At 44.7% G+C, this 27,442-nt stretch overlaps 1 protein-coding gene across 1 annotated transcript in view; it reads right to left on the bottom strand.

Annotated features, from left to right (window-relative positions):
- Positions 1-1,384: 1,384 nt before the first annotated feature.
- Positions 1,385-27,442, bottom strand: part of LOC311041355 (actin-histidine N-methyltransferase-like) — a 72,144-nt gene continuing 46,086 nt past the window's right edge. Inside the window, exons 9-13 of the mRNA XM_084086267.1 lie at positions 25,624-25,698; positions 20,746-20,912; positions 12,165-12,250; positions 6,021-6,181; positions 1,385-4,882 (exon numbers count right to left, since the gene is read on the bottom strand). Of these exons, the coding sequence (XP_083942393.1) occupies positions 4,238-4,882; positions 6,021-6,181; positions 12,165-12,250; positions 20,746-20,912; positions 25,624-25,698 (1,134 nt within the window). The 3' untranslated portion in view covers positions 1,385-4,237. The remainder of the gene's footprint in view (positions 4,883-6,020; positions 6,182-12,164; positions 12,251-20,745; positions 20,913-25,623; positions 25,699-27,442) is intronic.

The raw sequence follows: 27,442 nt of genomic DNA, 5'->3' as shown, positions 1-27,442 counted from the left end.
TAATATCGCCATTTCTTTTTAACGTGGTGGAAGCGAGCCGTTTTCGATCGGCGATCACGCTGCAATGGAGGATCGCGTTGGAAATATTATTGTTCCAGACGTTAGTTAGTCGGGACCCTCCGCCGTCTCGCACGCACGCTTGTTTACATGCACTTCCGCGTCGGGGCTTCTACAGCACGAAACATATCAACGTAAGTGGATGGAAGAAATGCTGGCACTGAACGTATAATATTTTAATAAACCTCTGGCACCCAATGTGTTAAGATAGGTCTCCAATCTCCAATTTGCTCAGGAATGCGACAAAAACTAAAACATCTCCATGTATTCAAGGGTTAGGGTGGGGTGAGTAATTGATAGGAGAAAAAACAAATTTGGGTGAAGTATTCCTTTAAGTGACAGTGAAATCGGTTAAGTGTGTACATTATGTGAGATGTATACAAATGAAAAGTATTAACTGAGCCAATTAAAAGTACTAAGAGCTTCTGACTAAATAACTACATTGGATCCATCAGAACACAGGTTCTTTTCCCCCCATAAAAAAAATCCTGAAAAGTGACAGCTTTGGACATACAAGGTTTCTACCCGACTGCGACCATATCTGGGATTTGTTCCGAGTCTACAGGTTAAAGCTAGGAGCTCGCAGGAAACATAGTACAAATGTCTTTTTAGAAAAGCAGCAAACAGGTTGAAAGTATTACCAATAAGGTTTGGTAAAATGTGAATGATTGCATAAAAAATACAGAGGTTTTTGTGATGGGAAAAGTGCTGTAGCCCACAGAACAAAAACGTAAAAAGTGACGTACGGTGATACAAAAACAACAGGCTTAACAAGTCACACACAATGTTGTACAAGTTGGTGATACACACGTTACAGGAAGTTGAAGTCTAGCCCAGCAGGTTTCCAACTGTTTCTGGATCAGGGTCCACTTGAAAATCGTTCGCGGCCCACCCATAGGCTGCCGTATTGAGCGTTCAGATGGGTGGACCGTGTGGTATTTTTTATTCATCGGCAGCACAATAAAAACATTATTTTTTTTAGGTTTTAAAGAAAAAAAATGACCATGTCTTTTTTTTACATGAAAGTTATATTATCAGTAAAATGGTAGTGTTTTGCCAATTATTTGGAGGCCCACTTGCACTACCCTCACGGCCCACCAGTGGGGTTGGGAATCGCCGGTCTAGCCCAATTTGTTTTGTCATCCGAACTGAAGGGTTGATGCTATTATTAAAGAGATCGCTCGCGGAAAATACGACGGGGCTATTAGGACTGCCATTGGTGAACATCAGCCTACCCGAATGGTTAAAAAAAAAAAAAAAAAACTAAACAAACAAAAAAATATATTAAACTAAAGTCTAATTCAAAGTATACCCCAGACTGACGGTGCTTTTTCTCACACACAAAAGGCGCCGTGTTCAAAATGCCTTGTCCTCTACAAGGCTGTCAGTCCAACTTGTAAGACAGATACTGTATGTTTCGTCAGGGTCTGTTTCTTACACCTACATTGCTTTGAGACAAGTGGACATATTTTCGCCGGTGCCTTACCCATTATCCCTAAACTTCTTTGCCATTTTTTACTATTTTTAAATAGTTCAACTAGCCGATCTATATCGACACGTTGTGAGCTTGTAGATTGGCTGTTTGAACTATTTGAAAATGTTTTTAAAATTAACATACAGGCGAAAATAGGACCCAAAGTCTACAACCAGTGATCATCACTTCCTTCAGTGAAATCCTCCGATCATTACTTAAAACAGTGGTTCTCAAACTCTTTTTCGTCTTTATGCTGTGCCCCCCCCCCCCCCCCCCACCCCTCCATACAAGATTTGTGTTCAGGTTTCAAAAATATCCAAAAATGTTGAAGATCTTTTTTTTTCTTTTTAAATAGCCAATCTGGATTGGCTATTTTCAAGATCAAGCCCATCTACAAGTTTTGTTTGAAGACATATTACCGCATTTTGCTGGGTTCCCCCCAAGGAACCCATGGGGATCCCTGGACCCCACTTTGAGAACCAATGACAAATGACTTAAAGTACATTCACGTCATTTTCTAAATTATAACAAAAAAAAAAAAAAAACATTCTTGTCTCTCCTTATTCACGGCTGCAGTTATACCAACTGAAGAAAAAAATTATGGAGAAGCTATATTTATGACAATAAACTGTAGTGATTCAGGTAACAAAAAAATGAAAGATCTGCTATTAGGGCCCTTTTGTTGAACTTCAGCATTTTAAAATCAAATCAAATATATCACTTTAAGGCTTGGCAACTCACAATATTAGAATGTCACAGCGGTGTCGTATCAAACGAACATTTCTGTAGGTTATTATTCTTTTTTTTTTAAATGAAAATAGTCATCAAAGTGCAACCCTAAATCTATAATTACGGCCTTCATAACACATTTTCCATGGGTTTGCTTTCAAACGCATTCCCGTTTTGTTTATTTATTTATTTTGTATTTTTCAACCAATCCCTTCATATGAGAAGAAAAAAAAAAGGAGTGGGCAGTGATGTGTTTTTGACCGGACACAGTATAACCGAAACACACGAGGGAAAACGATTGTCAACTCAAAATGCACCTGACATGTTATTGAGACAAACTACAGTAATAAACTGACCAAATCAAAGGATTAGTGGGATTTTTTGGCTTTCAGGAGATAACATTTCAACTGATTCAATCGTATATTTTCTTCCCCCCCCCACCCCCCGCCAGCTGGACTCAATTTTACAGTGCTTGCCTTCTTGCTTTCTTCCGTTTCCTTCCTCTAAACTAGTGGTTCTCAACCTGTGGGTCGGACATGATTTTGGGGGCAGACTTTTAAGACCTTTTTAACACATCCAGTCATTTTCAAATGCAACCGTTGACTGCCATCGACGTAGATCTACGTCAATAAAAAGAATAATCTTTTTTTTTTTTTAATTATGGTAGAGGGCGCTCTTCCGCAACCTATGAATTATCCCTTGACTGCGAGAGAAGGAATGGGACGGATGTGACGTCATCCCAAAAAGATTCAGCTCCGTCCACTCCTATGTTATGAGACGTAGAAAAACACATCTAGCTCGGATTTCGTATTTTTTTTTGTTGAAAACAAGCCTTATTCAACTGCCGATTACAACGGAATGGACGATCGCGGTGAAATGCTTTTGTTCCGGTGAATAGACGAGACCCTCCCCCTCCCCGCAGACAGCCTTTGTTTACATCCGTGTCCACATCGTGGCTTCCGTGGCTCTCCGTGGATCGTCAAAATAAGGTAAAAAAACGCTGGCAGCAGCGGATGAATTAATTCATTAATACCTGGCAGTGATTGTGTTAATATCTCAAAAAAGAAAATAAAATAGACCGTTAATGCATCAAAAGTAATCAACAAACTATACTATAAAAGCTGGTCAAACATTGGCCAAATTGTCAAATAATATAAGATTTAAGATCACATTTTTTGCAAAATAAAATGTAATGCCTCCTCAACTACTACAATTCCAAGTACTCGTCAGGGTGGGGGGTCCCCAGTATGTTTATTTTGGGGGGTCGCTGCCTGAAAAGGTTGAGAACCACAGCTCTAAACAGTGCACGTAGTGACATGTGAACCAGTGAATTGCGTTTCGTCGCCGTCGGGCAAAAAAACTTGTATCTCCGTAGTTCAACTTTTAATGTCGTCTTCTTAAATGAATGCCTCACGTCGTCGTTCAAGCGCGTCTCGCAAAAGAAAGCGAAAATAGCCTATTTTGGCTCCTTTCGAAATACCTTGAATGTGAAAGTGGTTAAGTGTGTCCAAACCAATGAAAAAGCTTTAAAAAAGAGCTTTGTGACAACATAATAAATACACTGGATCCATTGGAACACAGGTAATTCTTTTCTTTTTTTTTCTATTTCTTGAAAGGTAACAGTTTTGGAGATACAAGGTTTCCACCCGACGGCGATGATTTAAAACTTCCAAAACAAAGCTAGAAAAAAAAAAAAAAACAACGAGACAATAAGGAGCTCTACTGCGCAGCCGGGGCTGAGGGGAACACACCGACAGCGTTGTAACGAACTGGCACGTTCAGCAGTACGGTGCGACGTCTACTGTATCAAACGCTGGAAGTAAACGCATCAAGTCACACGCTCTTGCAAATTGTTTTAGTTAAAATTTATTTCCGCCTTTTATATCTCCGAGTCACTTTTTAATAAGAGACAAAAATAAATAAATACGCTTGTGTGTGGGGGGAGGCTGTGTGGCAGTGAAGGGAACACACACATGTTTATTCACTGTTCTCTTTGGGACCGTCTTCAGTTCGATCGGCACTTAGGGTGGCGACTTCCGTCTGGACGTCGCCGTCGGGACTCGTAACCGCGGCGTCCGGCGTCAAGCTAACGTCCTGGCTGACCACCTCCTCCTCCTCCTCGTTCCGGGTGGCCTCGCTATCGGCCGGCGGCGTCGGGCAAGTGTCATCGTTAGCATCCGCGCTAGCATCTGCGCTAGCATCCGTGTTAGCGACCGCGTTAGCATCTACGCCGGCGGCGGCGGCGGGCCCTGCGCCGGTTCCGTAGGCCGCCGGCGCCTTCCCGTCCCCGTTGAGGAGGAGCGGCGTTTTCTCCAGTTCCTCCTCCGCCAGTCGCGCCTCGAGCGCCGCCTCCTCCTCCTCCTCCTCCTCCTCCACCTCCTCCAGCTTGCGCAGGATGATGGGGAGCTTGGCGTCCGCGTCGGCGTTCTCCAGCAGCGCGATGTCGCTCTCCTCGTAGCGGGGCAGCGGGGCGCCCTCCTCCAGCCGGCGCTGGAAGTTCAGCCGCCTTCCCCGGCCGCAGACCGACGCCCGCTCCAGGATCTGCTTCTCGGCCAGGCGGAGCTCGATGGCCACGCGGGAGTGAGGGGAGAGGTCCGGCTTCTCCAATGCCGAGCGGTCTTCCTGAAAGTGAGATAAATAAAAAGCCCCACTGTGAGCTAAGGAGAAGGATGCAATTAATTAGACCACTGTTTCCCAAACAGTGGGTCGGGACCCATGTTTGTGTCGCGGACACAGATTTGATGGGATGGAGTAAATATCGTTTGTTTTCTACATTCCTAAATTATTTTTAGATATTATTTCAAAAGATTAAAAAAAGTTTAAACAAACCAAATTCACAACCTTTCATCAAATACAAAAATCTGATAATTTCTATAAATAATAATACGTTTAAGAAGTAATGAAAATATCTACAAGCTTGCAGCACGAAGCCGTGTTCTGTTTGGGTCCCAGGCAAACATCAGATTTTTCTTTTGGGTCTTGAGCTAAAAAGTTTGGGAACCACTGGATTAGAGACAAACCACTGGATTATTTCATTAAAAAAATGAAATAAAATAGTCTTTTACAAGCTCACAACGCGTATGTTGTAAGTTGAAGACACTGTGACGCAGAGTATAAAATAGGGCCACACACACACACGCACACGCACACGCACACCTCGATTAATCGAAAAGGTAATCAACAGAATAATCGCTAAGAAAATAATCAATTGCAGTCAGTCCTAGGCTGTCTGCAGGGATTCAAGGAAAAACTAATCTCATGACTGAACATGTTTGTTAGGCCCAAGTCCCGATGTGTGATTTGTGAAAGAGTGTGAAAGGAACCCCCCCAACACTAGCAATGTGTTACATTATGTAGAATTATGACGTATTAGTATTATCATTCTAAACCTTTCTAAATACAGGCAACCCAGGTGAAGAAATTGCAGCTTGATGCTTTACCCGTTGCTTTTATGAAATACCCTAACCCCCTTCAGGGTTGGTGTATTTTATTGCTAGTTTAACCACTTGAACCCCTTGCGTCCATATTCTGGGGCGGAACATTAGCCTGAAATAGTAGATCTACAAGCTCAGACTGCGTCGCAATAGTGACACATTGTAAGCTTGTAGATCGGCTATTTTTGGTGCAGGTGTAACTCCGGTCCAGTTCTCTAAGACTACAGGGGTTTTAAGTGGTTAAGCAATTCTAATACTCTTAAATCTTATACAAAATGTACTGAAATCAGTCCTAGCGACTGAGCACTTGAATCCACGGGTCTGACCTCTATTGTGGTCTTGTAGGTCTTGAGGAGCAGCGCGGCCCGCGTCTCCAGGAAGGTCCACAGCTTGATCTCGTTGTCCCAGCTGACGGGGAACTCGCTGTTCCCCAGGGTGAAGATCTTATTGATGGCCCGCTCCCCCACCAGGTAGTCCTTCAGCTCCTCTGGAGGAGAGAGAGAGAGTGGGGGTGCAAAACAGGATTTAAGATTTTAAACGATACCGGTTCCTTAGCGATTCCCTCTCAACTCTTTGCCTGCCACTGACGAGATTTCTCGTCAGATTCTGCTAAGAATGGCAGAGCCCGAGTTTGACGAGATTTTGTGTTTTCAGTGGTTTTTCACCATATGGCGCTGTCCCCTAACCCCACAGTTCTCCTAGGTGGGGTCCGCGACCCATAGCCAAGGGGTTCACGGAAAAAAAAATCACAGATTCTTTTATTTATTTTTTTATTGGGGGGTGCTAGTGAAAGTTACAGGAGTTCTTACCGTATGGAGTGTTAAGTGAAATGTGAGTTTACCATAATCACAGTAATCCTTAATCATTTTCCTTCATATTCAAGGGCTTTCAAATTAGAGCACTGCAGAGGGCAGGTGTGTTTGTCTGTGTCCAGCTGACGCTCGTTGACACTCGTTAATGTTATAGGCATCCAAGCAATAATTCTTTTGCACTGTCAAATGGTCATAGTGCAATATCCGTAGTCTTTTTTTTTATTTTTTATATTGTATTTATTTTAATTCTATTGTGGATGGTTGGTAGTCATCACTGCCAGGTCACACACTTAGTTTTGGTTTGTTTTCTTCGTTTTATTTTGGGATCGTTTTTTTGCTCCTCTTTGTTTATTCAGTTGTTGGTAGTCATGGCTGCCAGTTCCCACCTGATGTTGTGTGGGAGTTCAGACTGCTCCAGACCGTACTGAATAACTGCCAGCTTACATAACGTCTTAAGACTAGGACTCAAGTCTAAGACGTACAGGTCATCGGCTGTTTTTATTCCTCCAAAGAGGATGATACGATCTCCCACCATGCAACAGCACATCCTAAACGTCGGCCCTTTCCCCTTAGGCTCAACCCTCTTCCAGGAGACGCTCTCTGGACTGAATTTCCACAGATAATTGAGGTCTAGGTCTATGCCTGCACCACCACATATGTACAGCTCTCCATTGTAGGCAAAGGCAGAATGACCCCAGCGTCTTCCTGGAAGAAGCTCTAAAGAAGGTGTGTTCAGCCAGCTGTTGGTCTCTGTGTCAAACACTGTGATGGTGTTGTAGCCACGTCCCCGCCCCCCAAAAACAAACATCTTTGTCCCGATGACGGTGGCAGAGTGCCAGTATGAAGCAGGTGGCTGAGTGCCTCTGGTGTTAATTAAAGACCAGACCATTGTGGTGGTGTCCAAATTGTAGATGTCATTAGTCGTTCCATAAGTGCATTCAGTCAGAAATCCTCCATAGACATATATGAACTTCCCCAAGACACAGGTTGAGTGGCCGCACCTCCCCTCTGGAACAGTCCCTGAAACCTGTGGTTTAAACCATCTATGGGTGTCGACATCAAAAGCATGAAGCAGGTTGCAGGGCTCACTTTTACCGAATTTAAACCCTCCAAAGATGTAGATGATATCTTCTATCAGCACAGCTGTATCCCCACAAAGAGAGGGAACCTCAGGGGGTCGTTCTCCTCTTCTAGGTGTCACTGGGGGAAACTTCATCCAGCGTAAAGACACTGTGTCGAAGACATGAACGTCAATCTGATCCTCGTTGTTCTCGTCCCTGTTCCTTCCAAAGTAGTACAGCTTGTGTCTCACCGCTACAGCAACATGACCACAGTGCTTTGGTGATCTTTTCTGATGCAACGTCCAAGAAAACATTTTGAACACGACAGTTAACAGTGAATTGAAGTAGAAACCTGTTGGTTTCCTGCTCTGGAGAAGAATGAAGAGCTCAAGAGCCAAATAAAATAAGAGACAAAATGCTTGATTGATTCTAAAGCTGTTATAGAATCTTGGTCGAAAGAGTCTTGAAGAGATTATGTGGTAAAGAGTTGAGTCTTGGAAAACGGAGATTGTTGGTGATTTCTTGGGATGCGTCGATTTAATCTGGACTCTCTCTGAGGCTGCAGTGCTTTTTATCCTGCTGGCCAGTTTGCTTATGACATCCCGTTGTGCTACGGTATATCCATATATGGCCGCCCAGCAGGTCGGCCATGCCCAAATATGGGCTCCCTGATGTCAGAGTTAGACGCATCAGCCAACGCCATATATGGAGTTCTAAGGTTATATGTCATGACCCATGACATATAACCCACAATACCCCGTTGGGTACCAGCCTACTGATTAAATACAGGTTTATACCCGTTGGGCACCAGCCTACTGAGCTTGTGTATCTACTATTTTTGAGAACCACCGTTCTAAACCACTGTTCAAAATCTTAACGATGCAAATAGGGAATTACACGCCGTTGTCAGAGTACCCTTTGCAACCGTCTGTCAGTCTGTCTGGCTGCCTATGTCTTTTATGCCCAAAAAAAAGAGAGCTGGTTGATCTGCTTTTTTTGAAAAAAACATGAAAATGGGTGCAAATCTTTGAACATATATATATTTTTTAAAAACATTTTTAACTCAAATCTCTGCTTCTGGGGGTCCCTGGAACTAAATATTTTCAGATGGGGGTCCGCGGCCAAATACATATCATTTTGGGGGTCCTTGACATGAAAAAGTTTGAGAACCACTTCTTGATTTTATGAGACCCCCATGCGTGTAATGAGGCGAAAGATATTCCAATATATGCGTCCTTTCAAATCCAACATTTGCCTGCCAAGGACGCATATAGGAGTCCATAAAAAAATAAATAATGTTTTTAGTGATTACGCTGGAGGGCACTCTTTGCCAACCTATGAAGGATGCCTTGACTGCGAGAGAACGATAGAACCGGAAATTACATCATCCAAAAAAAAAGAACCCCGTCCACTCCAATGTCGAAAAACAAATCTAGCTTGAATTTCTTCTCCCAGACTGCGTTTTTTGGTGAAAACGAGCCATATTCAACTGCCTCTAACAACAGAACGGACGATCGCAGTTACAATGTTTTTTGTTCTGGTGGAAAGAGGAGAGACTCATCTCCCCACGGAGATATCGTTTGTTTACATCCGGGTCGAAAAATAGTTAAAAAAATAGCAGATATACAAGCTCATAGCGCGGCACTCGGTGCCGCGCTATGAGCTTGTATATCTGCTATTTTTGAACAGCCAAAGTATAAAATAATGGTCGAAGTGGTTACACAGATGCGTTCCCGGTTTTAATGGGTTAACTGCTTTACCAACTTAAGTCATGCCCAGTCCATTTTCATCAAGTCGTTGACATTTCAAACCAATAGGTTTGATAGGACAGTAGGTTGACAGGAAATGGGGAGCGAGATGGGGAGTGACATGCGGCAAAGGCCGTCGGGATCGAGACTCGAACCTGCAACACGCTATCAGGCTGAATGAGGCATCAGTCATCAAAATACTTTTTTTTTAATTCGAGTCGCTCCTGGTGTGTAATGACCATTACTCAGGCTTTAGTGGTCAATATGAATAGACTTCCACACCAAAAACCTACGGAAAATACAACACATATTCTGGCCCAAAACCATCTCCAATCAACACCTTCTTAGCCTGTGTAAAACAGGAACACATGTAATCCGTAGAGAGCGGGACAACATCGCCCAGACTGCCCTTCACTGGACACCAGTCGGTAAACTTAACTCATTGAGTGCCATTAACGTGTTTCACGTGTTTTTACCGCTATGGCTCAACGTGCCAATGACGTGTTTGACGTGTTTTTGAAAAAATAGTAAAAAAAAAAAAGTTTTTTCAAAAAACATGTTCAGAACCCAAGATATCATCATCTGAAGATTTGCAGCTCCATCGACTCCTTGTTTAACTTAGAACTGAAAAAGGCTGTATCTCGCTTCCTAAGCACTTTTTGTTTTCTGTGAAAAAAACGCTGGCATTGGGACAACATCGTTCTGAAATAATTCTGGCAATTCTGGCACTCAATGAGTTAAAAGAGGCCGACCCAAGAACACCTGGCGTAGGACAGACTTGGAGGGAGGGCCTGGGGCTCTATGAGGACGCTGGCCCAGAACAGACAGGTGTGGAGATCCTTTGTTGCTGCCCTACATGCCAGCCGGCATAAAGGGCAGTAAGTAAGTAAGTATGAATAGACCGTTATGGATCTACAGAAGGTTAAGCCTTTTTGGTCGAGATCAAGACATCGATTAATTGTCATTAATGGCCTTTATCGCCACGGACACCACCCCCCCCCCCACCCCCCATCGGGCCGACGGCTCAAACTACGTTACATGAAACGGGGACCGAGTGAGATAAAAGGGACTTGAGCGCCGGTGCCCTGGGTGTGTGTGTGTGTGTGTGTGTGTGTGTGTGCACACCATTCCGTCATGTCACATCTGTTAAGAAATGTAGACAGCCTCGCTCGCTCTTTATGATACCGACCCCCCCCACCCCTACCGCTCCCTTTCCACCTTCCAGAGGGGTTGAGAGGGGGGGCGGGCGGGCGGGGAGGAGAGCATTTTAAAAATTAACATGCAGCGCAAAAAAAAAAAAAAAAAACTTGAATAATATATCACAAGCGCCGGGGTCCTGAGGATGAGTCCTTCGCCAGGAGGAGGATGTGGCCTTGCTTGCTTGCTTGCTCTCGACGCGCAGGCTTGGGGGGGATTTTATGACACCGGCGGGCGTTCTGCATACATGCAGATGAATATTGCAGGGCCCCAAGGCGGATCGCTTCTCGCACACATCTGGTGGGCTGCCTTGATCAATTAAGCCATTAAGACCGCCGGGAACGCATCTGTGTAACCACTCTAACCATCATTTTATCCTTTGGCTATTCAAAAATAGTTTCGAGCCACGAGCTTGTAGATCTGCTATTTTTGAGAAATCGTGAAAATGTGTGCAAATCTTTGACTATATATATTTTTAAATGTTTTTTTTTTTACTCAAATCTCTGCTTCTGGGGGTCCCTGGAACTAAATATTTTGAGATGGGGTCCCCGGGCCAAATACATATAATTTTAGACATACATATCATTTGTAGAATCCCCCAGAAGCAAAGATTTCAGTTAAAATGTTCGCTTTGAAAAATAATACATTCAAAAGATTTGCACACATTTTTATAATTTTCCATAAATAGCAGATCTACAGGCTCATAGCGCGGCACTCGGTGCCGCGCTATGAGCTTGTATATCTGCTATTTTCGAACAGCCAAAGTATAAGATAATGGTTCAAATCAAAAATGGCTTTCCCGGTCTTAATGGGTTAACCGCCTATGGAACGGATAGGCCCTCGCTGTCGCATTCCCTCCAAACCCCGCCCCACCCCGCGTTGCTTCCCTTCATCCACCTCCACCTCCTTTCTCCATCTCATTCACTCCCGTCTCTCCTCTCTCTCCTGGTGGATGTGGGGAAGGAAGCAGTCACTTGAGGAAGGTCTCTGGAGGTGTGTGTACTGAGAGGAAGGGGCTGGGAAGCATGCCGTGCTTTTGTGCCGGCGTTGAGTGTCTTGCCGGGGTCTGTGGCCGTGATATAGGGGGATGGGAGGAGGGGGGGAGGGGGGGAATCCTTCGGGAATGTACCCGGTGGCAAAAGACCTCAGTGTGTGCATTTGCATCCGTGTCATTTTTTGATTTCTTTGGCTAAACACAAAACATTGCAGATCTACAAGTTCATAGCGCCGCAAACTCTTTTTTTTTTCGTGAAAATGTGTGCAAATCTTTGAATATATATATTTCTAAAGCAAGCATTTGTAACTCAAATCTTTGCTTCTGGGGATTCTGCAAATGTCTTCTAAATCCTAACAGTTTTTTGAAAAAACTATAATCAGTGGTTGTCAAACTTTTTCATGTCAAGGGCCCCCAAAATGACATGTATTTGGCTGCACAACCCAATCTCAAAATATGTTGTTCCAGGGACCTCCCCCAGAAGCAAATATTTTAGTAAAAAAAAAAGTTTTTTCTAAAATAGCAGATATACAAGCTCATAGCTACAGTATGAGCTTGTATATCTGCTATTTTTGACAGTATATCCCGACAGCCGACTCTATATCACGTGTGTGTGTGTGTGTGCGTGTGCGTGTGCGTGTGTGTGTGTGTGTCTTACCCTCGGTCATGCAGAAAACTCGTAGAAAGGCTAGGAGCTGGGCTGAGATGGGAGGTTCGTTGCAGTGCAGGGCAAAGATGCTGGACCTGAGGGGGGGGGGGGGGGGGGGGGTATAGGAAAACAGCACAACTTGGATCAGTCTCAAATCTACCTGAAACTGTAATGTATATTTATGAGCACACATATTACAGGGTCCGATAGGATGCTGTTTTCTTGCCAATTAATAACCTACAACAGTGCTGGGCAAAACTAGCGAAAATAATTGAGCTTGATCAGTTTTATTTCAAATATTTCACTCGATGTCTCGCTATGGGAGAGCGCCCTCCGGCGTGATCACACAGAAGTACACCTTCATAAACTTCCAGACAATTCTATTGGCTGGACTGAACTTCCTCTGACTGGAGGTCCCGCCCTCATCCTATATCAGTCAGTGGAGGGTCATTTTCCCTAATTCAGTTTCTCTTCTCGTTCGCGATCGAGGAAGCACCTTCTCAGTCCACCTTATGAAGTCAGTACGGCGAAAGTCTCAACAGGACAGGATAATATCCCGGACCGCGAGACGCTACTGATGGTAGGTGTTGACTTTTCTTTACAAAAACCTGCTAGGAATTAATACGTTCCATAGCCAAGCTTAATAAGCTAAAAAGAAAGCATAGTCTGCTTACATAGTAATCGTGATTCGAAGGACGAGTTTAATACACTCTCCCTAGTCTCACCCTGATTACTAGCCACAGCTAGCCCTGAGCTAGCTGTAAAGAACAACACGCCAGTATAATATACTCGGCCCCAGTGTTTGTTTCTTTCAAGCCTAGCAGCAGGTTGCCAGAGGGAGAGCCCTGAGCTCTCCTCAGCCCCACAGACTGCTAGCCACAGTTAGCCACGAGCTAGCTAGGGAAAAACAAACATGTGAGCATAGTCCGCTCAACCCCTGTGTTTTCGTTTTTTCCCTCCTCCCTGTTCTGTTCCCTAAAGCTTAAAACGCTTAACGTGAACGTGGCCTCAACAACTCTGAGGAGCAGGACCGGGTCCAAGAGCCCCGGTCCCGCAGAAAAGAGTGCGGGACGCCACCGGGTAGTATCATAATACTACCGGCTAGCGTAGCATGTCGTCACCGAGAGCTTAACAAGCTCCCACTAGCGACACTTCTTGCAGGCTACCATGCTAACACAGGGTAAACACGACATCTTAACATCGTGTTTTTTCTCCAGGGTGACTTCTCACCCACAAGCTAACACTGAGTAAACACACCAGCGTCGTCCACTCTTAGTGTGCTTTCTCCGGGTCAGCTCTGCACGCCACCAGCTAGCGCCATAAGATACCAGCTAGTTTTTAGCATGTTGTCACCAGTGAGCTTAATAAACTCCCACTAACAACACGTTTGGCAAGCTATAGCAAACACGACAGCGTCCCTGTTGTACATTGTGGTTTTTCTCCGAGGTGGTTCTTAGCCAAGAGCTAAAACACTGAACAAACACACCAGCGTTTACACTCTTAAATGTGTCTTTTCTCTGACCAGCTTAATACGCTACCAGCTAGCTTAGTGCGTTGCCATCGGTGAAGCTTAACAAGCTCCTACCAGCAACACGTTACACACTGCGTGCTGACACAGAGTAAACACGACAGCATAACCTGCTTCACATCGTGTTTTCTCCCAGAGGTGGTTTTAGCCACGAGCTAAACACCGGGCAAACACCAGCGTAGTACGCTCCTACTGTATTCCTTCTGAGACAGCCCTGTACGCCGCCAGCTAGCATAATATGCTACCGGCTTGCTTAGCACGTTGCCATCGGTAAGCTTAGAGCTCCCACTAGCAACACGCTTTGCACACGACGTGCTATCACAGAGTAAAAACATGACAGCATCACTGCTCCACATCGTGTTTTCGTCTCTAAAGTGGCCTCGTAGCCACGAGCTAAAACCGAGCAAACACACTAGCGTTAAACGCTCCTAGTGTTTCTCTTTCAGCTCTGCAAGCCACCAGCTAGCATCATAAACTACCAGCTGGGCAGGCTACAGTTAGCTACACGCTAACACCGACATCGTGTTGTTTCTCTGGGACAATAAAAGCTTAGAACGTTTTTCTCCCATACACGACTCCCCTGTTTACAGACCTTGCCACAAACAGGCTCCACGCGTGTTGTGAACAATGACCGCTGCAGTCCAGCAACGAAGGGACCCCTGTCCCTCGAAAGAGTGCGGGGTCTGCGGGAATAGAATGTCGGGTCACGACGAACACAATTCATGTGTTATTTGCCTGGGACCAACCCACGCAGCCCGAGGGCCGTGTGAGGAAGGTCCGTTCCGCATAGGCATGCGGACTAACCGAACCTAGGTTCGTCAGAAAAGCGGGCCAAACATTTCCAGTCCCTTCTACACCAAGTTAGGAAGAGGACACGGACGAGGCCCAAAAGTTACTCCGGGGTACAGAATATGTCCCCTATAACCAGGTCATTGAGCAGGCGACTGGCCAGTAAAACGAGCCTCTCCCCACGACTCATACTCGACCTCGAGTTGCCAGCGGCGTAGCCTATAGCCACAAGCCGCAGCCAGTATGAGAGAACGGTTTTAATGCCTACTCCTGTTGGCAACCAGCACTGGGGCAACAGTTGACGTGTCCTGGGCTGAGCCCTACTCTTCCGCTACCCGTGGAAGAAGGGGTTGCCACACACCTCACGTCACAAGCCACGGCTCTGACACGAGAGCCCAAATCCATTGCGAAGCACGCGTCGCCTAAATGGCAGGCGTTCTTGCTTGCAGTTTACAGGCCAGGAGGAGCACCCTAGCCAGCCAGAGGCAGGCCTCGGGTAGCTACTCTACAAGAGTGAAATACAGAAAGGAGAGGGACATGGCTGGGACTATGTCAGGAGGAGACGGTGGACACTGCCTCCCCCTCTCTCTCTGGTGGTCCTGGAGTTCTGGTGACCGGGCGGGGCGAACACGCTCCACCGCCCGATGGAAAGGAGAATGACTTTACACACTATACATTATGTGGATAATGTTGTGTAAGTATAAACATGAGTTACGACTGTAACCCAGGTTCGCTGATACTATGACCAAGATGTCTCCTTGGCAAGACATCAGAGTGGTTATTAGAAATTGAACCCTCTCTACCTGTTTCTCCAATAAAATTCAAACCGTTACAGCCTGAATTTCAGGGGCACGGCGAAAAGAAATGAAACAGGACAAAACCAGAACATAAGGGACACACGCTCGCTACCACAGAGGTCTCACAGACACTTCAGGGTAGCGGGGCGAATACTCGCCATGAAGAGAGGACGATTACGCCCTGTCCCCAAGGGAACGGCTCACGGTCGACTCTGTTCAACCACTATATGGCGCCACGGCACCACAATCGAGCCTAACCAGTGTTGTAGGAACCCCACTGTATGATATTTGGAATGGATAAGGTGCAACACACCACAGTAGGTGCTGCACTCTATATCCAGGGATGTATACTACAGTTCGCCTCGAGACCTCCCCAGGCTAGTGGAAGCGATCTTCCCTTAAGCAGGGGACAGGCGGGCGATTTTTTACAGGAAGATAATTCTCCCTGTTAAGAAGACGAACTGTACAGGAAATACCCAGAGACCAAGCTAACAGCGGCTCTACTCGTGCTATTCCTGGTCAAAAAAGAAGGGGGGGGGCTGCGTCCGATACTGGACCTAAGAGCCCTCAATCAGTATCTAATGGCGTTCAAATTCAGGATGTTATCAAATCCGTCTCTCCGCATGGTGCGTCAGAGAGACTGGTTCACATCGATAGACCTGAAAGACGCCTATTTTTATGCTCTTTTTACCCACCACACAGAAATCTCTGTTGTTAGGGTTCTGAGGTTAAAATTACGAATACACGGTGCTACCGTTTGTAACGTCCTCAGCCCAGAGTATTTGTCGAATTCACACAGGTTGCGATTGGCCCTCTGAGGAGAGAAGGCACTCGCATAGCGTCTTACATAAGATGATGGGCTGCTACAAGCCGACTCAAGGATCAGCGGCAAGGCAGCATACTCAGAAAGTGGTGTCTCACCTACTGAAATCAAGTTTTCAGGATCAACTGTGTGTTGGTGCCTGCACAAACAGCGAATTTCACAGGCAGGACTCTGAACTCACTATTGTTCAAAGCCAGCCCGCCACTGAAAAGGATCAGTCCTTTTTGTCCTGCCTGGCACAATTTTGCACGGGCCGGAGGGTCTCCTTCAAAATGTGCATGAGAATGACAGGTATGATGGCCTCAGCCGTATCGCTAAGACGGCTGGGCAGTTGCGGTCGTGTGTTGGTCAATGGTCACAAAGGAATGTGTGACAGCGCTGTGTCGCTGGAGGAATCTGTGATTCCTCTCAAGACGACTGGTCTCTGCACCCGGAGATACCAGGACGGGTCTGGGATCGTTTGATCGCCCCCCTGGTGGATCTTTTGCCTCACTGGAAGACACGGGATGTCCGTTGTTCTTCTCAGTGGAGGGTGTGGTGCCTCTGGGTCGAAATGCACTAGTGCACAAATGGCTCGGAACTCTTTTTACGTTTTCCTCCGCTGTCCCTGTTGGCTCCCACACTCATGAGAGTGAGGGACCAGGGGCTGATGGTGATACTGGTGGCCCCAGAATGGGGTCACTGGGTGTCAGTCGAACCTGTCCTGTACGACCGCTCGTGGCTACTTCCGTTACGCAGAAACATGCTAACGCTAGTAGGGGACGAGTTAATTTGTGACCAGAACATCTGACTCTCTGGGCTCAGCCCATGAGGGGATGAATCTGAGTACAGAGGGGTTACTCCAGAACGGTTTGAGATGAGGTGCGAGAAATCGCACCCTATATAGGCGTCTCGCACTGTGCCGTTCCAAACCCATGTCCATTAAGTCCTTCTGCAGGACTTAGTGGATAAGGGCAGAGCTTTTTCCACAATAAAAGTCTACTTGGAGGCTATCTCAGCCTGCCGTATTGCTTGAGGCCGAGACGGTGGGTCAGCACTGCCTGATTTGTCGGTTCATGAAGGGACCAAACGTCTCTTCCCGAGCCTCTGTGTCAGATTGACAGAACAACTGTCAATCAAGACTGTGTTACTGATGGCTTCAGTGACTACTGTAGAGCTCAGTGATCTTCATGGACTGTCAGTACACGGGGAGTGTACACAGTTCAAGGAAGGGACTACAAGGGTGGTTGTCAGACCCAGACCTGGGTGTGGGCTAAAGAACCCCTTGGTACCAAGTGTCCTTGTGACCTTTTAATGCGTTTTCATCCGCCTCCTTTCGCCTCATGAGAGGATGAAAGGTTACATTGCCTTTGTCCGGTTCGGGCTTTGGAAATGTGCATTGGCAGATCTAAGGCTTTGAGAAAGTCAGATCAGCTATTTGTGTCATGGGCTCCACGGATAGTGGACTAGCCCATTGCATAACAGACACTTTCCCACTGGATTTTAGAGGCTATTCAGTTAGCCTATTACAGTGGTGGGATGCTGCCCCAGTGGGACTGTGGGCACATTCTACAAGGGAAATAGCGACATCATGGGCCCTCTTCGGGGGGGTCTCCATCTGAGATGTCTGCAGTGTGGCATGTTGGGTTAGGCCTTGACATTTGCCAGGTTCTACAGTTTGGACGTAACTGCAGCCCCTGTGGCGCATACAGTACGGTCCTTAGTGTAGCCTCCAGACACGGGGATCATGCCCCTAGGCTGGTTACTCTGGACTTCGAGATAACAATCAGGGAGTGTATTATATCTCCCATAGCGAGACATCGAGTGAAATATTTGAAATAAAACTATAGGTTACTGGACGTAACCCCGGTTTTATGATAATATAAGCGAGATGTCTCGAAAGACACCCTTCTTGTTTACGAACGAGAAGAGAAAGGTTATCTTGAATTAGGGAAAATGACCCTCCACTGACTGATATAGGATGAGGGCGGGACCTCCAGTCAGAGGAAGGTCAGTCCAGCCAATAGAATTGTCTGGAAGTTTATGAAGGTGTACTTCTGTGTGATCACGCCGGAGGGCGCTCTCCCATAGCGAGACATCTCGCTTATATTATCATAAAACCGGGGTTACGTCCAGTAACCTATAGTTATTTTTTGCTATTTTTGAAAAAACGTTAAAGTGAAAATGTTCAAGTGTGTGTGTTGGTTTTATAAATATTTAACCAATGAATTATTAACAAGAACATGTGACTATTCATGGGAACACAGGTTCTTTTTTCCAGGTCCTGAAAAGTCACAGTTTTGGACATACAAGGTTTCCATTTGACAGCGGCAATACATATATATTTGAAAAACAATAGCCTACAATTGTCAAGGTGTACATGTAAGATCAATTGCGAGGCAGCGTTGTGTTGAGCCAACAAAAAGCGTTGTGCCACGCTAGAGCCTTGTTCATTAACACCATATTGTCCCAGTAAATAGGAATACTATATCAGTCAATTATGTTTGGTCTTTTTTTTCCTCCCTTGGTTTATTCCCGCAGCAACAGTGGCCAGTCACTCTGCCCCGTTCCATTTATCGATTTATATATTTATTTGGATTGACGAGGTGAACAGAATGACAGGGAACATGAAGTTGTCGCCCACAGAATGAGCTCAAGACTCAGCAGAATGCGTTCCGGCGTCAAAATGGCATTTCTTCATAACGTTCCGGGCCGAGGTAATTTTTTTTTGGGGGGGGGAGGAGGAGGACAATATTTTTCTGTACTTCAGCAAATTGATCGATGTGGCAGTCGCTAGGACAGGGTCGACATTATTACACCACAGAAATGCATTATAGGGGGCCTGTTCCCCCAGTGCTGCTATTGAATTATCCCGCTGTCCATTGCTTCAGTAACAGAGCATCCAGCTGAGCTCAACTTAACTCTTTAAAAGAAAAGGTTGAGCTCAGACAAAATGGCACCGTCTTGTGTATTTACTTCCATTGATCTCAGTATATGGGGTCTGTGAATATGTATCGATATTAATTCACAATACCCGTGTGTCTATTTGTTTGTCTGACTGCCCCGGGCATAACTCGGGCGCTGTCCGACCGAACAGCCTCAAACTTGGTGTGTGTGTCACATATAACCTGGAGGTGTGCAGTGATCGTTCAAATTGTTTCAGAGAACCGAAAAAACACGAATATCTAGCATTTGTCTGTCCGCGGGTCTGCGGAGGACGCACAGAATCTCCGCGTGTTTGGGAGGGGTGCGGGCACCGGCTTCCCTGATTGGCCAACCCCGACCCGCCGGCTTAACTGCCTGGCCGAGCTTTGCGCCACGCTTTGCCAGTATGGCGGGCGTGTGAGAAAATGTGAGCTGAGGCTGAGACTCCAACGTGTACAACATGTACATGGGCTACTTCAGGTAAAAGGAGTATTGCTTGCCTAGACTAAGTGTCTAAGTGCTCCTGAGCAAGACACTTAACCACTTCTATATACTTTGTTGACTGGGGTCCGCCAGGGGTCTATACCAGGCCCTCTCCGTTTTCCCCTCTACACTTGATCTTGTAGATCTGCTATTTTCAGCGACTGTATTTTAACCACATTTTGAAGTATTTTTTATGTTGTGGTATTGATACTTTTATTCAAGTAAAAAAGAAAGAAAAAGAATCAGAGTACTTCTTCCCACCACTTGGAGAATGATACATCACCATATATGTCAGGGTATAATGGAGCACCCTGGCAAACAACGCCGATTGTTTTCATTTAATTTCCACTGTTGAGATTTAGACTTGTCATCAATAAGAGATTAAAAGGGCCTTCTGATTAAAAATGCCGGCGAGAGAGAAGAATGCTGCATAATATTAAGGGGGCTAATGATAAAATGATTAAGCTTGCGTGGTGATGAAAGCGTCGGGCGGATGGTAAATTGATACTCGTTGGGGGGAGGGGGGGACGACACAAAAGAGAGAGAGACCTGCTGAAACATTTATATTATGTCTTTCAATTACGCCAAAGGGGGGAGCTAATTGTTTGAAATATTTACTGGGGTAGGGGAAAAACAAGCTGGCGCACATGGACTATAATGAGAAAAAAGTTTAGAGTAGTGATTCTCGGCACACTCGGGTGGCGCAGCGGTAAAGTGCCTGCCGACCACCGCGAAGGTAGGGGGTTCGAATCCAAACTGTAAACCATGTGATGTGACTATTTAAGGTAGTGCTCCACCGCACCGACGTCGGTAAGCGTTGGAAAGCGACCGTTGCCGAAAATCTGCTGTTGAACGGCCGGTGGGTACACTGTCGCGTTAGGGTTGGAAGTTGTAGGGAAGCGTCGAAAGCCGATTGAGCAAGCTCGGTCTTATGCGGTCGGCTTTCTTCGACCGCCGGGTAGCAGCGGGCTGGTGGAGAAGAGATAGAGCTCTCTGGTTGGCTGATATAGGGAACCTTTCTAAAATGCGGTACATTTATTTAGCCTGAATATGGCGCGTATGGCATATAAATATTACTACAGCTCAAAAAGCCATAGGCGATTTTTAGCGCCGTAGCCGTCTGTCGGTGTCGGCTCTCACTTTCAGGTGTATTCTTTTTTTTTCTTTGTTTCCCCACACCTTCCAACCGACTGCCAGTCTGTAGTAGTCTGTTTGGTGGAGAGCTACCTTTTAAAGTCGACGATTCTGATTCTGTGTTTAACTTACGCGGCGATGCCGGCGCGCGCCAGCACCTCGGCCTTCATGGCGTAGAGCCGCTCGCTCTTGCTGACGCCCAGCTTGATCTTCACCCTGTCGTGGGCGTTGTCCTGGAAGAAGAAGCCGTTGTGGATGACGAACTCGGCGTTGGAGCGTGTGCCGTAGAAGATGTAGATCTGAGGGGGAGAGGGCGGGCGGGCACACACACACACACACACACACACACACACACAGACGGGTTTGTATTAGATTCATGTTAGGACATTTTAAGAAAGCGATTTTATGAGTGCCATTTTATTGAGCCTAAAGCCAAAAAATAGCAGATCTACAAGCCCACAACGTGTCACTCTGCAAAGCGTTGTGAGCTTGTAAATAGGCACACTCAGATTTTCTGGTGCGCACAACTATAGCGTAAATCAGGCATGACTCTATCTCTAATCCCTGAACCTAACTTCTAAATGTCTGATCCTAAACCTACCCAGAATCTTTTTCTAATTGTAAACCTATCTCTAAAAATCTTTTTATCACATTCTACTATACTGGTGGGGACATTTGGTCCTCACAAGGACAAGTAGAAACACACACACACACACACACACACACACACACACACACACACACACGTCACCATGGAGACGTTTGTTTGTTTTGTTTGTCGCATTCCTGATGCAATATTTCAATATTTCATGAATTGAAGTAAAGAGGAGGCCGTGAATTCAAGGCTTAATAGGGTGAGTAATTTTGATAGAAAGAAAATGACATTTTGGGGGTGAACTAACTTTTTTTATTAAATATCTGGCACTCCTAATCTACTCTGTAAAATCATCAGGGTTTATATAACTCTGAGAGTGTACAAATGGAACCAAATGGACCCTGTAACTGAAAGGGTCTGTGTTCCTGCAACCACTCCATTGCAAACCGTTTTTAAGCATCATGTGTGTTATTTTAAGATTTCTTTGGCTATTCAAAAATAGCAGATATACAAGCTCATAGTGCGGCACCGAGTGCCACGCCTTGTAGATCTGCTATTTTTTTTTATTTAAAGAAGTAAAAGTACAAAAAAATTGAAATACTCCAGTAAAGTACTGTTCTTGAGTAAATGTACTTAATGACTTCACACCAGTGCATCCGAGTGTGCACTCAAACATCATATGAATGTGGACACACAGAGGACTTGCATTTGATTGTGAGTGACAAAGTGAGGAGTGGAAGGGGGTATCCCCCACATCAGTGGATCCACACGCCGCTCACGTAATCCCTCTCTGACACGTTATTATTACCGTTTCTTTACAGATAGCGGAGGATGACGAGAAGAGAGAGAAGGAGAGGAAAATACGGATCCGGGAAGAGAGGCAAACAGACGGAGTGATAAACGTATAGCTTTGATGCAGTGGTGGAATCGGTACCACCGATACTCTGCGACAAGTAAAAAAGGCCCGTCTTTAAAATGCAACATGAGTAATTAAGTACTACCCATTGAGACGTGAAGCCGATTCTACATGTCTCCTAAATCTCAACAGTATTCTGAAAAACGTATGTTTCTATATCAGTGGTGCTCAATCTTTTTCATGTCAAGGACCCCCAAAATGACATGTATTTGGCCGCGGACCCCCATCAAAATATTTTGTTCCAGGGACCCCCCAGAAGCAAAGATTTGAGTCAAAAATGTTCGCTTTAAAAATAATATATATATTCAAAGATTTGCACACATTTTCACGAATTTTCAAAAATAGCAGATCTACAGGCTCGTAGCGCGGCACTCGGTGCCGCGCTACGAGCCTGTAGATCTGCTATTTTTGAATAGCCCAAAGTGTAAAATAATGCTTTTTAGCTCAAATCTAAAAATGACACAGTTCCAGGTCTTAATGGGTTAAGTATTGGCATCAGAATATACTTACAGTACAAAAGTAAAAGTACTCAAATGCATGTGAATATATATATATTTAATTAAATAGAGTACATGTACTTAGTTACTTTACACCACCGCTTCGAAGGTTGTATGCAGAATGCCATCGGCCAGGCAGGGGGGGGTGGGGGGGGGTGCACCCACCCATAGGTGGGGTGGGGAGGGGAGGGGAGTGCTGGGGTTGGGGTCTCTCTCTACCAATGTTCCATCCACCCTCCTGGTCTTATATATACGCACACTGTAAAACCACCTCCACCCCCCCCAGCCCCTTCAAGCGCTCTCTCTCTCGCCTGCACCTCTCTGTCCTTCTGAATCTTATCAAATAATTCCTATTCTAAAGAAAGGACATGGAAGGGGGAGGAGGGGTGAGGAGGAGGCATGGAAACGGAGAGTGAAGGAGTGAGAGGTGCTGCGGGCGGACAGAGAACTCTCTCTCTCTCTCTCTCTCTCTCTCTCTCTCTCTCTCTCTCTCTCTCTCTCTCTCTCTCTCTCTCTCTCTCTCTCTCTCTCTCTCTCTCTCTCTCTCTCTCTCTCTCTCTCTCTCTCTCTCTCTCTCTCTCTCTCTCTCTCTCTCTCTCTCTCTCTCTCTCTCTCTCTCTCTCTCTCTCTCACATTTGAATTGCTATACGTGTGGTGAGGACATGAAAGTTTGAGGATGCAGAATTTAGCAGAGTATTTTTGTTTAGTTGTTTTTTTTTGCCATTTTTAACCCATGAAATCCGGGAACGCAGCTCTGTGTTATTTTAGATTACTTTTTTTTAATTGGTGCAAATCTTTGAATATATATATATTTTAAAGCCAACATTTGGGGGGTCCTTGGAACAACATATATTACAAATGTTCACTTAAAAAGATATATATATATATATATTCAAAGAATTGCACAACAAGATTTTTCCGTGCTACGAGCTTGTATATCTGCTATTTTTGAATAGCCAAAGAAATCTAAAATGACACAGATGCGTTCCCGGATTGAACACCAACTCTGAAGCTGAAAACAGCTGTAACTGAGTATAAAAACAGGCATGATAAGTGCAGCAGACTAGTGACACAATCGTTCACTTTGTTATACGACATTTAAATTGTGTTTAACTCTTATTCCAATCCCTAAACCTAAAACGCTAAATGTCTAATCCTGATCTTAAAACTCAACCTGAATCGTTTTCTAAGTGTAAACGTATCTCTGTGTCACATTTTTCAACCATGAAACAACGTTTCGCAAGTTTTCTTTTGCGAGGACCCGGACAATGGTCCTCACAAATAATGTCTCACATTCTGCTACACTTGTGGAGACGTTTGGTCCTTATAAATATTAGTCACACACACAGACACACACACACACACACACGTTTGTATTACTGTATTTGTGAGGACATCAACACTTTAGGACAGCCATGTTATGAATGCCATTTAAAAATAATAATTGCCATTTTTAACCGTAAGCCTAAAGCCGAAAAACAGCAGATCTACAAGCCCACAACGCGTCGCGCTGCGACGCGTTGTGAGCTTACAGATCAGCTATTTTTCGGTGCATGACACTGGGGCGCAACTAAGTATAAATCATGTTGAACTCTAATTCCAATCCCGTATCTCCCGTATATCAATAACGTATCTCTAAAAAATGTTTTTTTAACTCTAAAACAACCATTTGTCTTGTGAGGACCAGGAAAACGGTCCTCACAATGTATATTTCTTCAAATTCTACTATACTTGGTCCTCGCAAGTATAGTAATACACACACACACACACACACACACATATCCACTCTCTCTAACACATTTTCTGTTTCCTTTTCTCCCGGCTGACCACATCTCCGTGGCTCCCTCCACAATGTGAAGCGCTCAGCTGGCGATATCAAAACGAACGCAGGGCCGATAAGAGCTCAGTGTGCCACGTGCACAGAGAGATATGGAAACCCCACAAGTACGGAGAGGAAGTCAGTGGTGGAAAAATAACTCAAATGTTTTACTTAAGTAAAATGATCAATACTGCAATGTAGAAGCACTCTGTTACAAGTAAAAGTCCGGAATTCTAAATTTACTTGAGTAAAAGTACAAAAGTATTGGTATCAAAATGTACTTAAAGTACCAAAAGTAAAGAGAGAGAGAGAGAGAGAGCGAGAGAGAGAGAGAATAAAGAGCTGTTCACGTTGAGCACGATAACTAGAACGGTAACTAGAAATATCGTCACTGTCGGGCAGAAAACCTTGCATCTCCATATTTCAACTTTTTACGTTACCGTTTATGTACGTCATCATACGAGAGTGTTCTACAAAGGGGGGGGGGGGGGGGGGGGGCGAGGGGGGGTACAAGATCAGTGGAGCTCCCTCTGCTGTAGTGCCCGAGGGCGTTTCTCACTCTAGTGAAGTACTTTGACAAGATACATGGGCACTGAGCCGCACTGATCTCAAAGACCAGGCCCATTGCAGGTTGCTGTACTCGGTCCTCTACCTTGAGCCATCCCAGCGTAGGGGAGCCAAGTGAGCTGGGGTTAAGGTGAGGAGTGGGAGTGAGGTCTAGTAGGAGAGTCTGATTAGTTTGTTTTGAGAGATCTGTAGTTTACATTTTTAGAGACATTGAGGTGCTTGGGTACCATGAGGTGCAATGCATAATGACACCTCAGTGCATTCTTATTGATAAACGAGATCCTGCCCCAAAAATATTGTTCTTGATTTGACTTTCTTGATTAGTTGTGTTGCTATTTTTTCCATTATTTTTATCTGTTTTGCTGCTTAGCAGAAATGGAAATTCAAAAATAAAACGTAAAGATATTTTAAAATGTATTTCAGTGTACGGAAATTACGGGACAGATGAAAGCTTCTGTTCTCTGCGTTTGGTATGTGTAGTTCCAGACTCACATGTAGCATTCGGAGATTGTGTAATAGTTGTCTGGCTACGCGACTCTCCAAAATACAACCCAGACAGGCAGCCTCATTTTTCATAATCAATTAAATCGATCAGTTCGATTAACCCTTGCCTCACCTGATCGTTCTCCTTGTAGTCCTGCAGGGCTACGCATTCACACCGGTCGTCCTCCAAGTTGTAGCCTGTGGTGATCTGAGGGACACAAGAGAGTGAGACGGGTTAGCCTGTGGTGATCTGAGGGACACAAGAGAGTGAGACAGGTTAGCCTGTGGTGATCTGAGGGACACGGGTTATCACACTGTCAGAGCTGGTATGTCTGCTATACAATTACAATAACTCTACAACTACAATAATATGTATGCAATACTGTATGTATGATTGAATTATTTGTGTTTATACAAAATGTAAATAAAGGCCAAAATCATATAGTTTTCTTAGATATAGGAACCGTTAAGGATTCGGACCGTTAGCCTATGGCGCAATGGACCTTGAAGTTAGAACCCCAACACAGCATTTTGATGAAGTGTGATACGTTTTGTGCGATGCTCTGAGAGGCATCAGACTTCAATAACCCATCACTAATAGGCCCGATATCTCAATTACGAAACAAGATATATATAGAAAATAATAATGGTTTTGAGGAATGCAATCTTATCAAAGTGAGAGTGACAAAGGACACACACACACGTCAAAAACCATACTCTGCTCCTCTAAATGTGTTATGGTACCATAACGATTGGTGTTAACAGCTTTCAATCCAATAGCATGGAGAGCTTGTACATTTTTCAACAACTGAATATGACCATTTTGTCAATACCCTTCAGAATATTGTTGCTGTCGGGCAGAAGCCTTGTATCTCCATATTTCAACTTTTTGTGTTTTCTTTTTCTTTTCCAATTCATCATACTGCAGTGTCACACAAAAATAGCTGATCATCAAGCTCGCAACGCGATGCAACGCAAGCTTGTAGATCGGCTACTTTTGCGATTTTAATGATTACATTTTGTGTGCAAGTGGTCAAGTCTGTCTGTGGGTTTTATAAATATTGAACCAATGAAAAGTATTAACAAGAGCTATGACTAAATAATAACTACATTAGATCCATTGGAACACAGGTTCTTGTTTCCCCCATTTTCTGAAAAGTAATGGTTTTGGACATACAAGGTTTCAAACTGACAACCGACGATACAATCCAACGGTCGCGTAGAGATAAAAATAAATATAAAATACAAATAATAACGATACATCCAGGGGTTTGAAAAGGCCTTTTTTCATTTATAGTCACACCAAAGGGACTACGTAACAAAAAAAAACATTTCAATTGTGGTGTCTTAATGACTTACTCTTTCATAGTCGCCGGCTTTCCACAAACACCAATCTCATTTGCGTGGCTAAATGTGCTTTGCGACGAACAGCCGTAATATTGCTCTGTTGCAATCAGTCACTGAACACAATCAAAGCAATAAAAACATAAAAAGCAAACACAACCTCTGGAGAATCCGTCCAAAGAGACTTATATTCTGAAATCTATTAGTTGGATCATGTATTGTTTTCAATTACTGTGTGTGTGTGTCCACATGCAAACTATCCCACTGGTGTTAGTTTGGTGGGGGGGGGGGTCCTTGAGGGGATTCCAGGGGTCCCCAGCAAAATCATTGATAAGTTAGTAACCAAATGGACCCGTACAGGTTTGTACCTCCGAGAGTGACCTCTGAGAGTGACCCAAATTGAGTGTTAATCTGGGTCCATTTGAACATTCTCAAGAGTTAAATTAACTGTAGATTAAATTTACATTCAATTGAATGTAAAATTAAAATGTATGTCAAAATCAAACATTTAAAAAGTAAAATAAATGTACAGTGTAGATTAATCTGAGGGCCCTTGATATAAAACATTTAGAGAAATCACTTGACTAACGTCCGTTAGTGCGGTTAGT

The sequence above is a fragment of the Gymnoscopelus microlampas genome, assembly GCF_963454915.1.
Source record: "Gymnoscopelus microlampas genome assembly, contig: SCAFFOLD_64, whole genome shotgun sequence".
Lineage (NCBI taxonomy): Eukaryota > Metazoa > Chordata > Actinopteri > Myctophiformes > Myctophidae > Gymnoscopelus > Gymnoscopelus microlampas.
The sequence above is the reverse complement of the archived record's forward strand: the minus strand, read 5'-3'. Positions and strand labels throughout refer to the sequence as shown.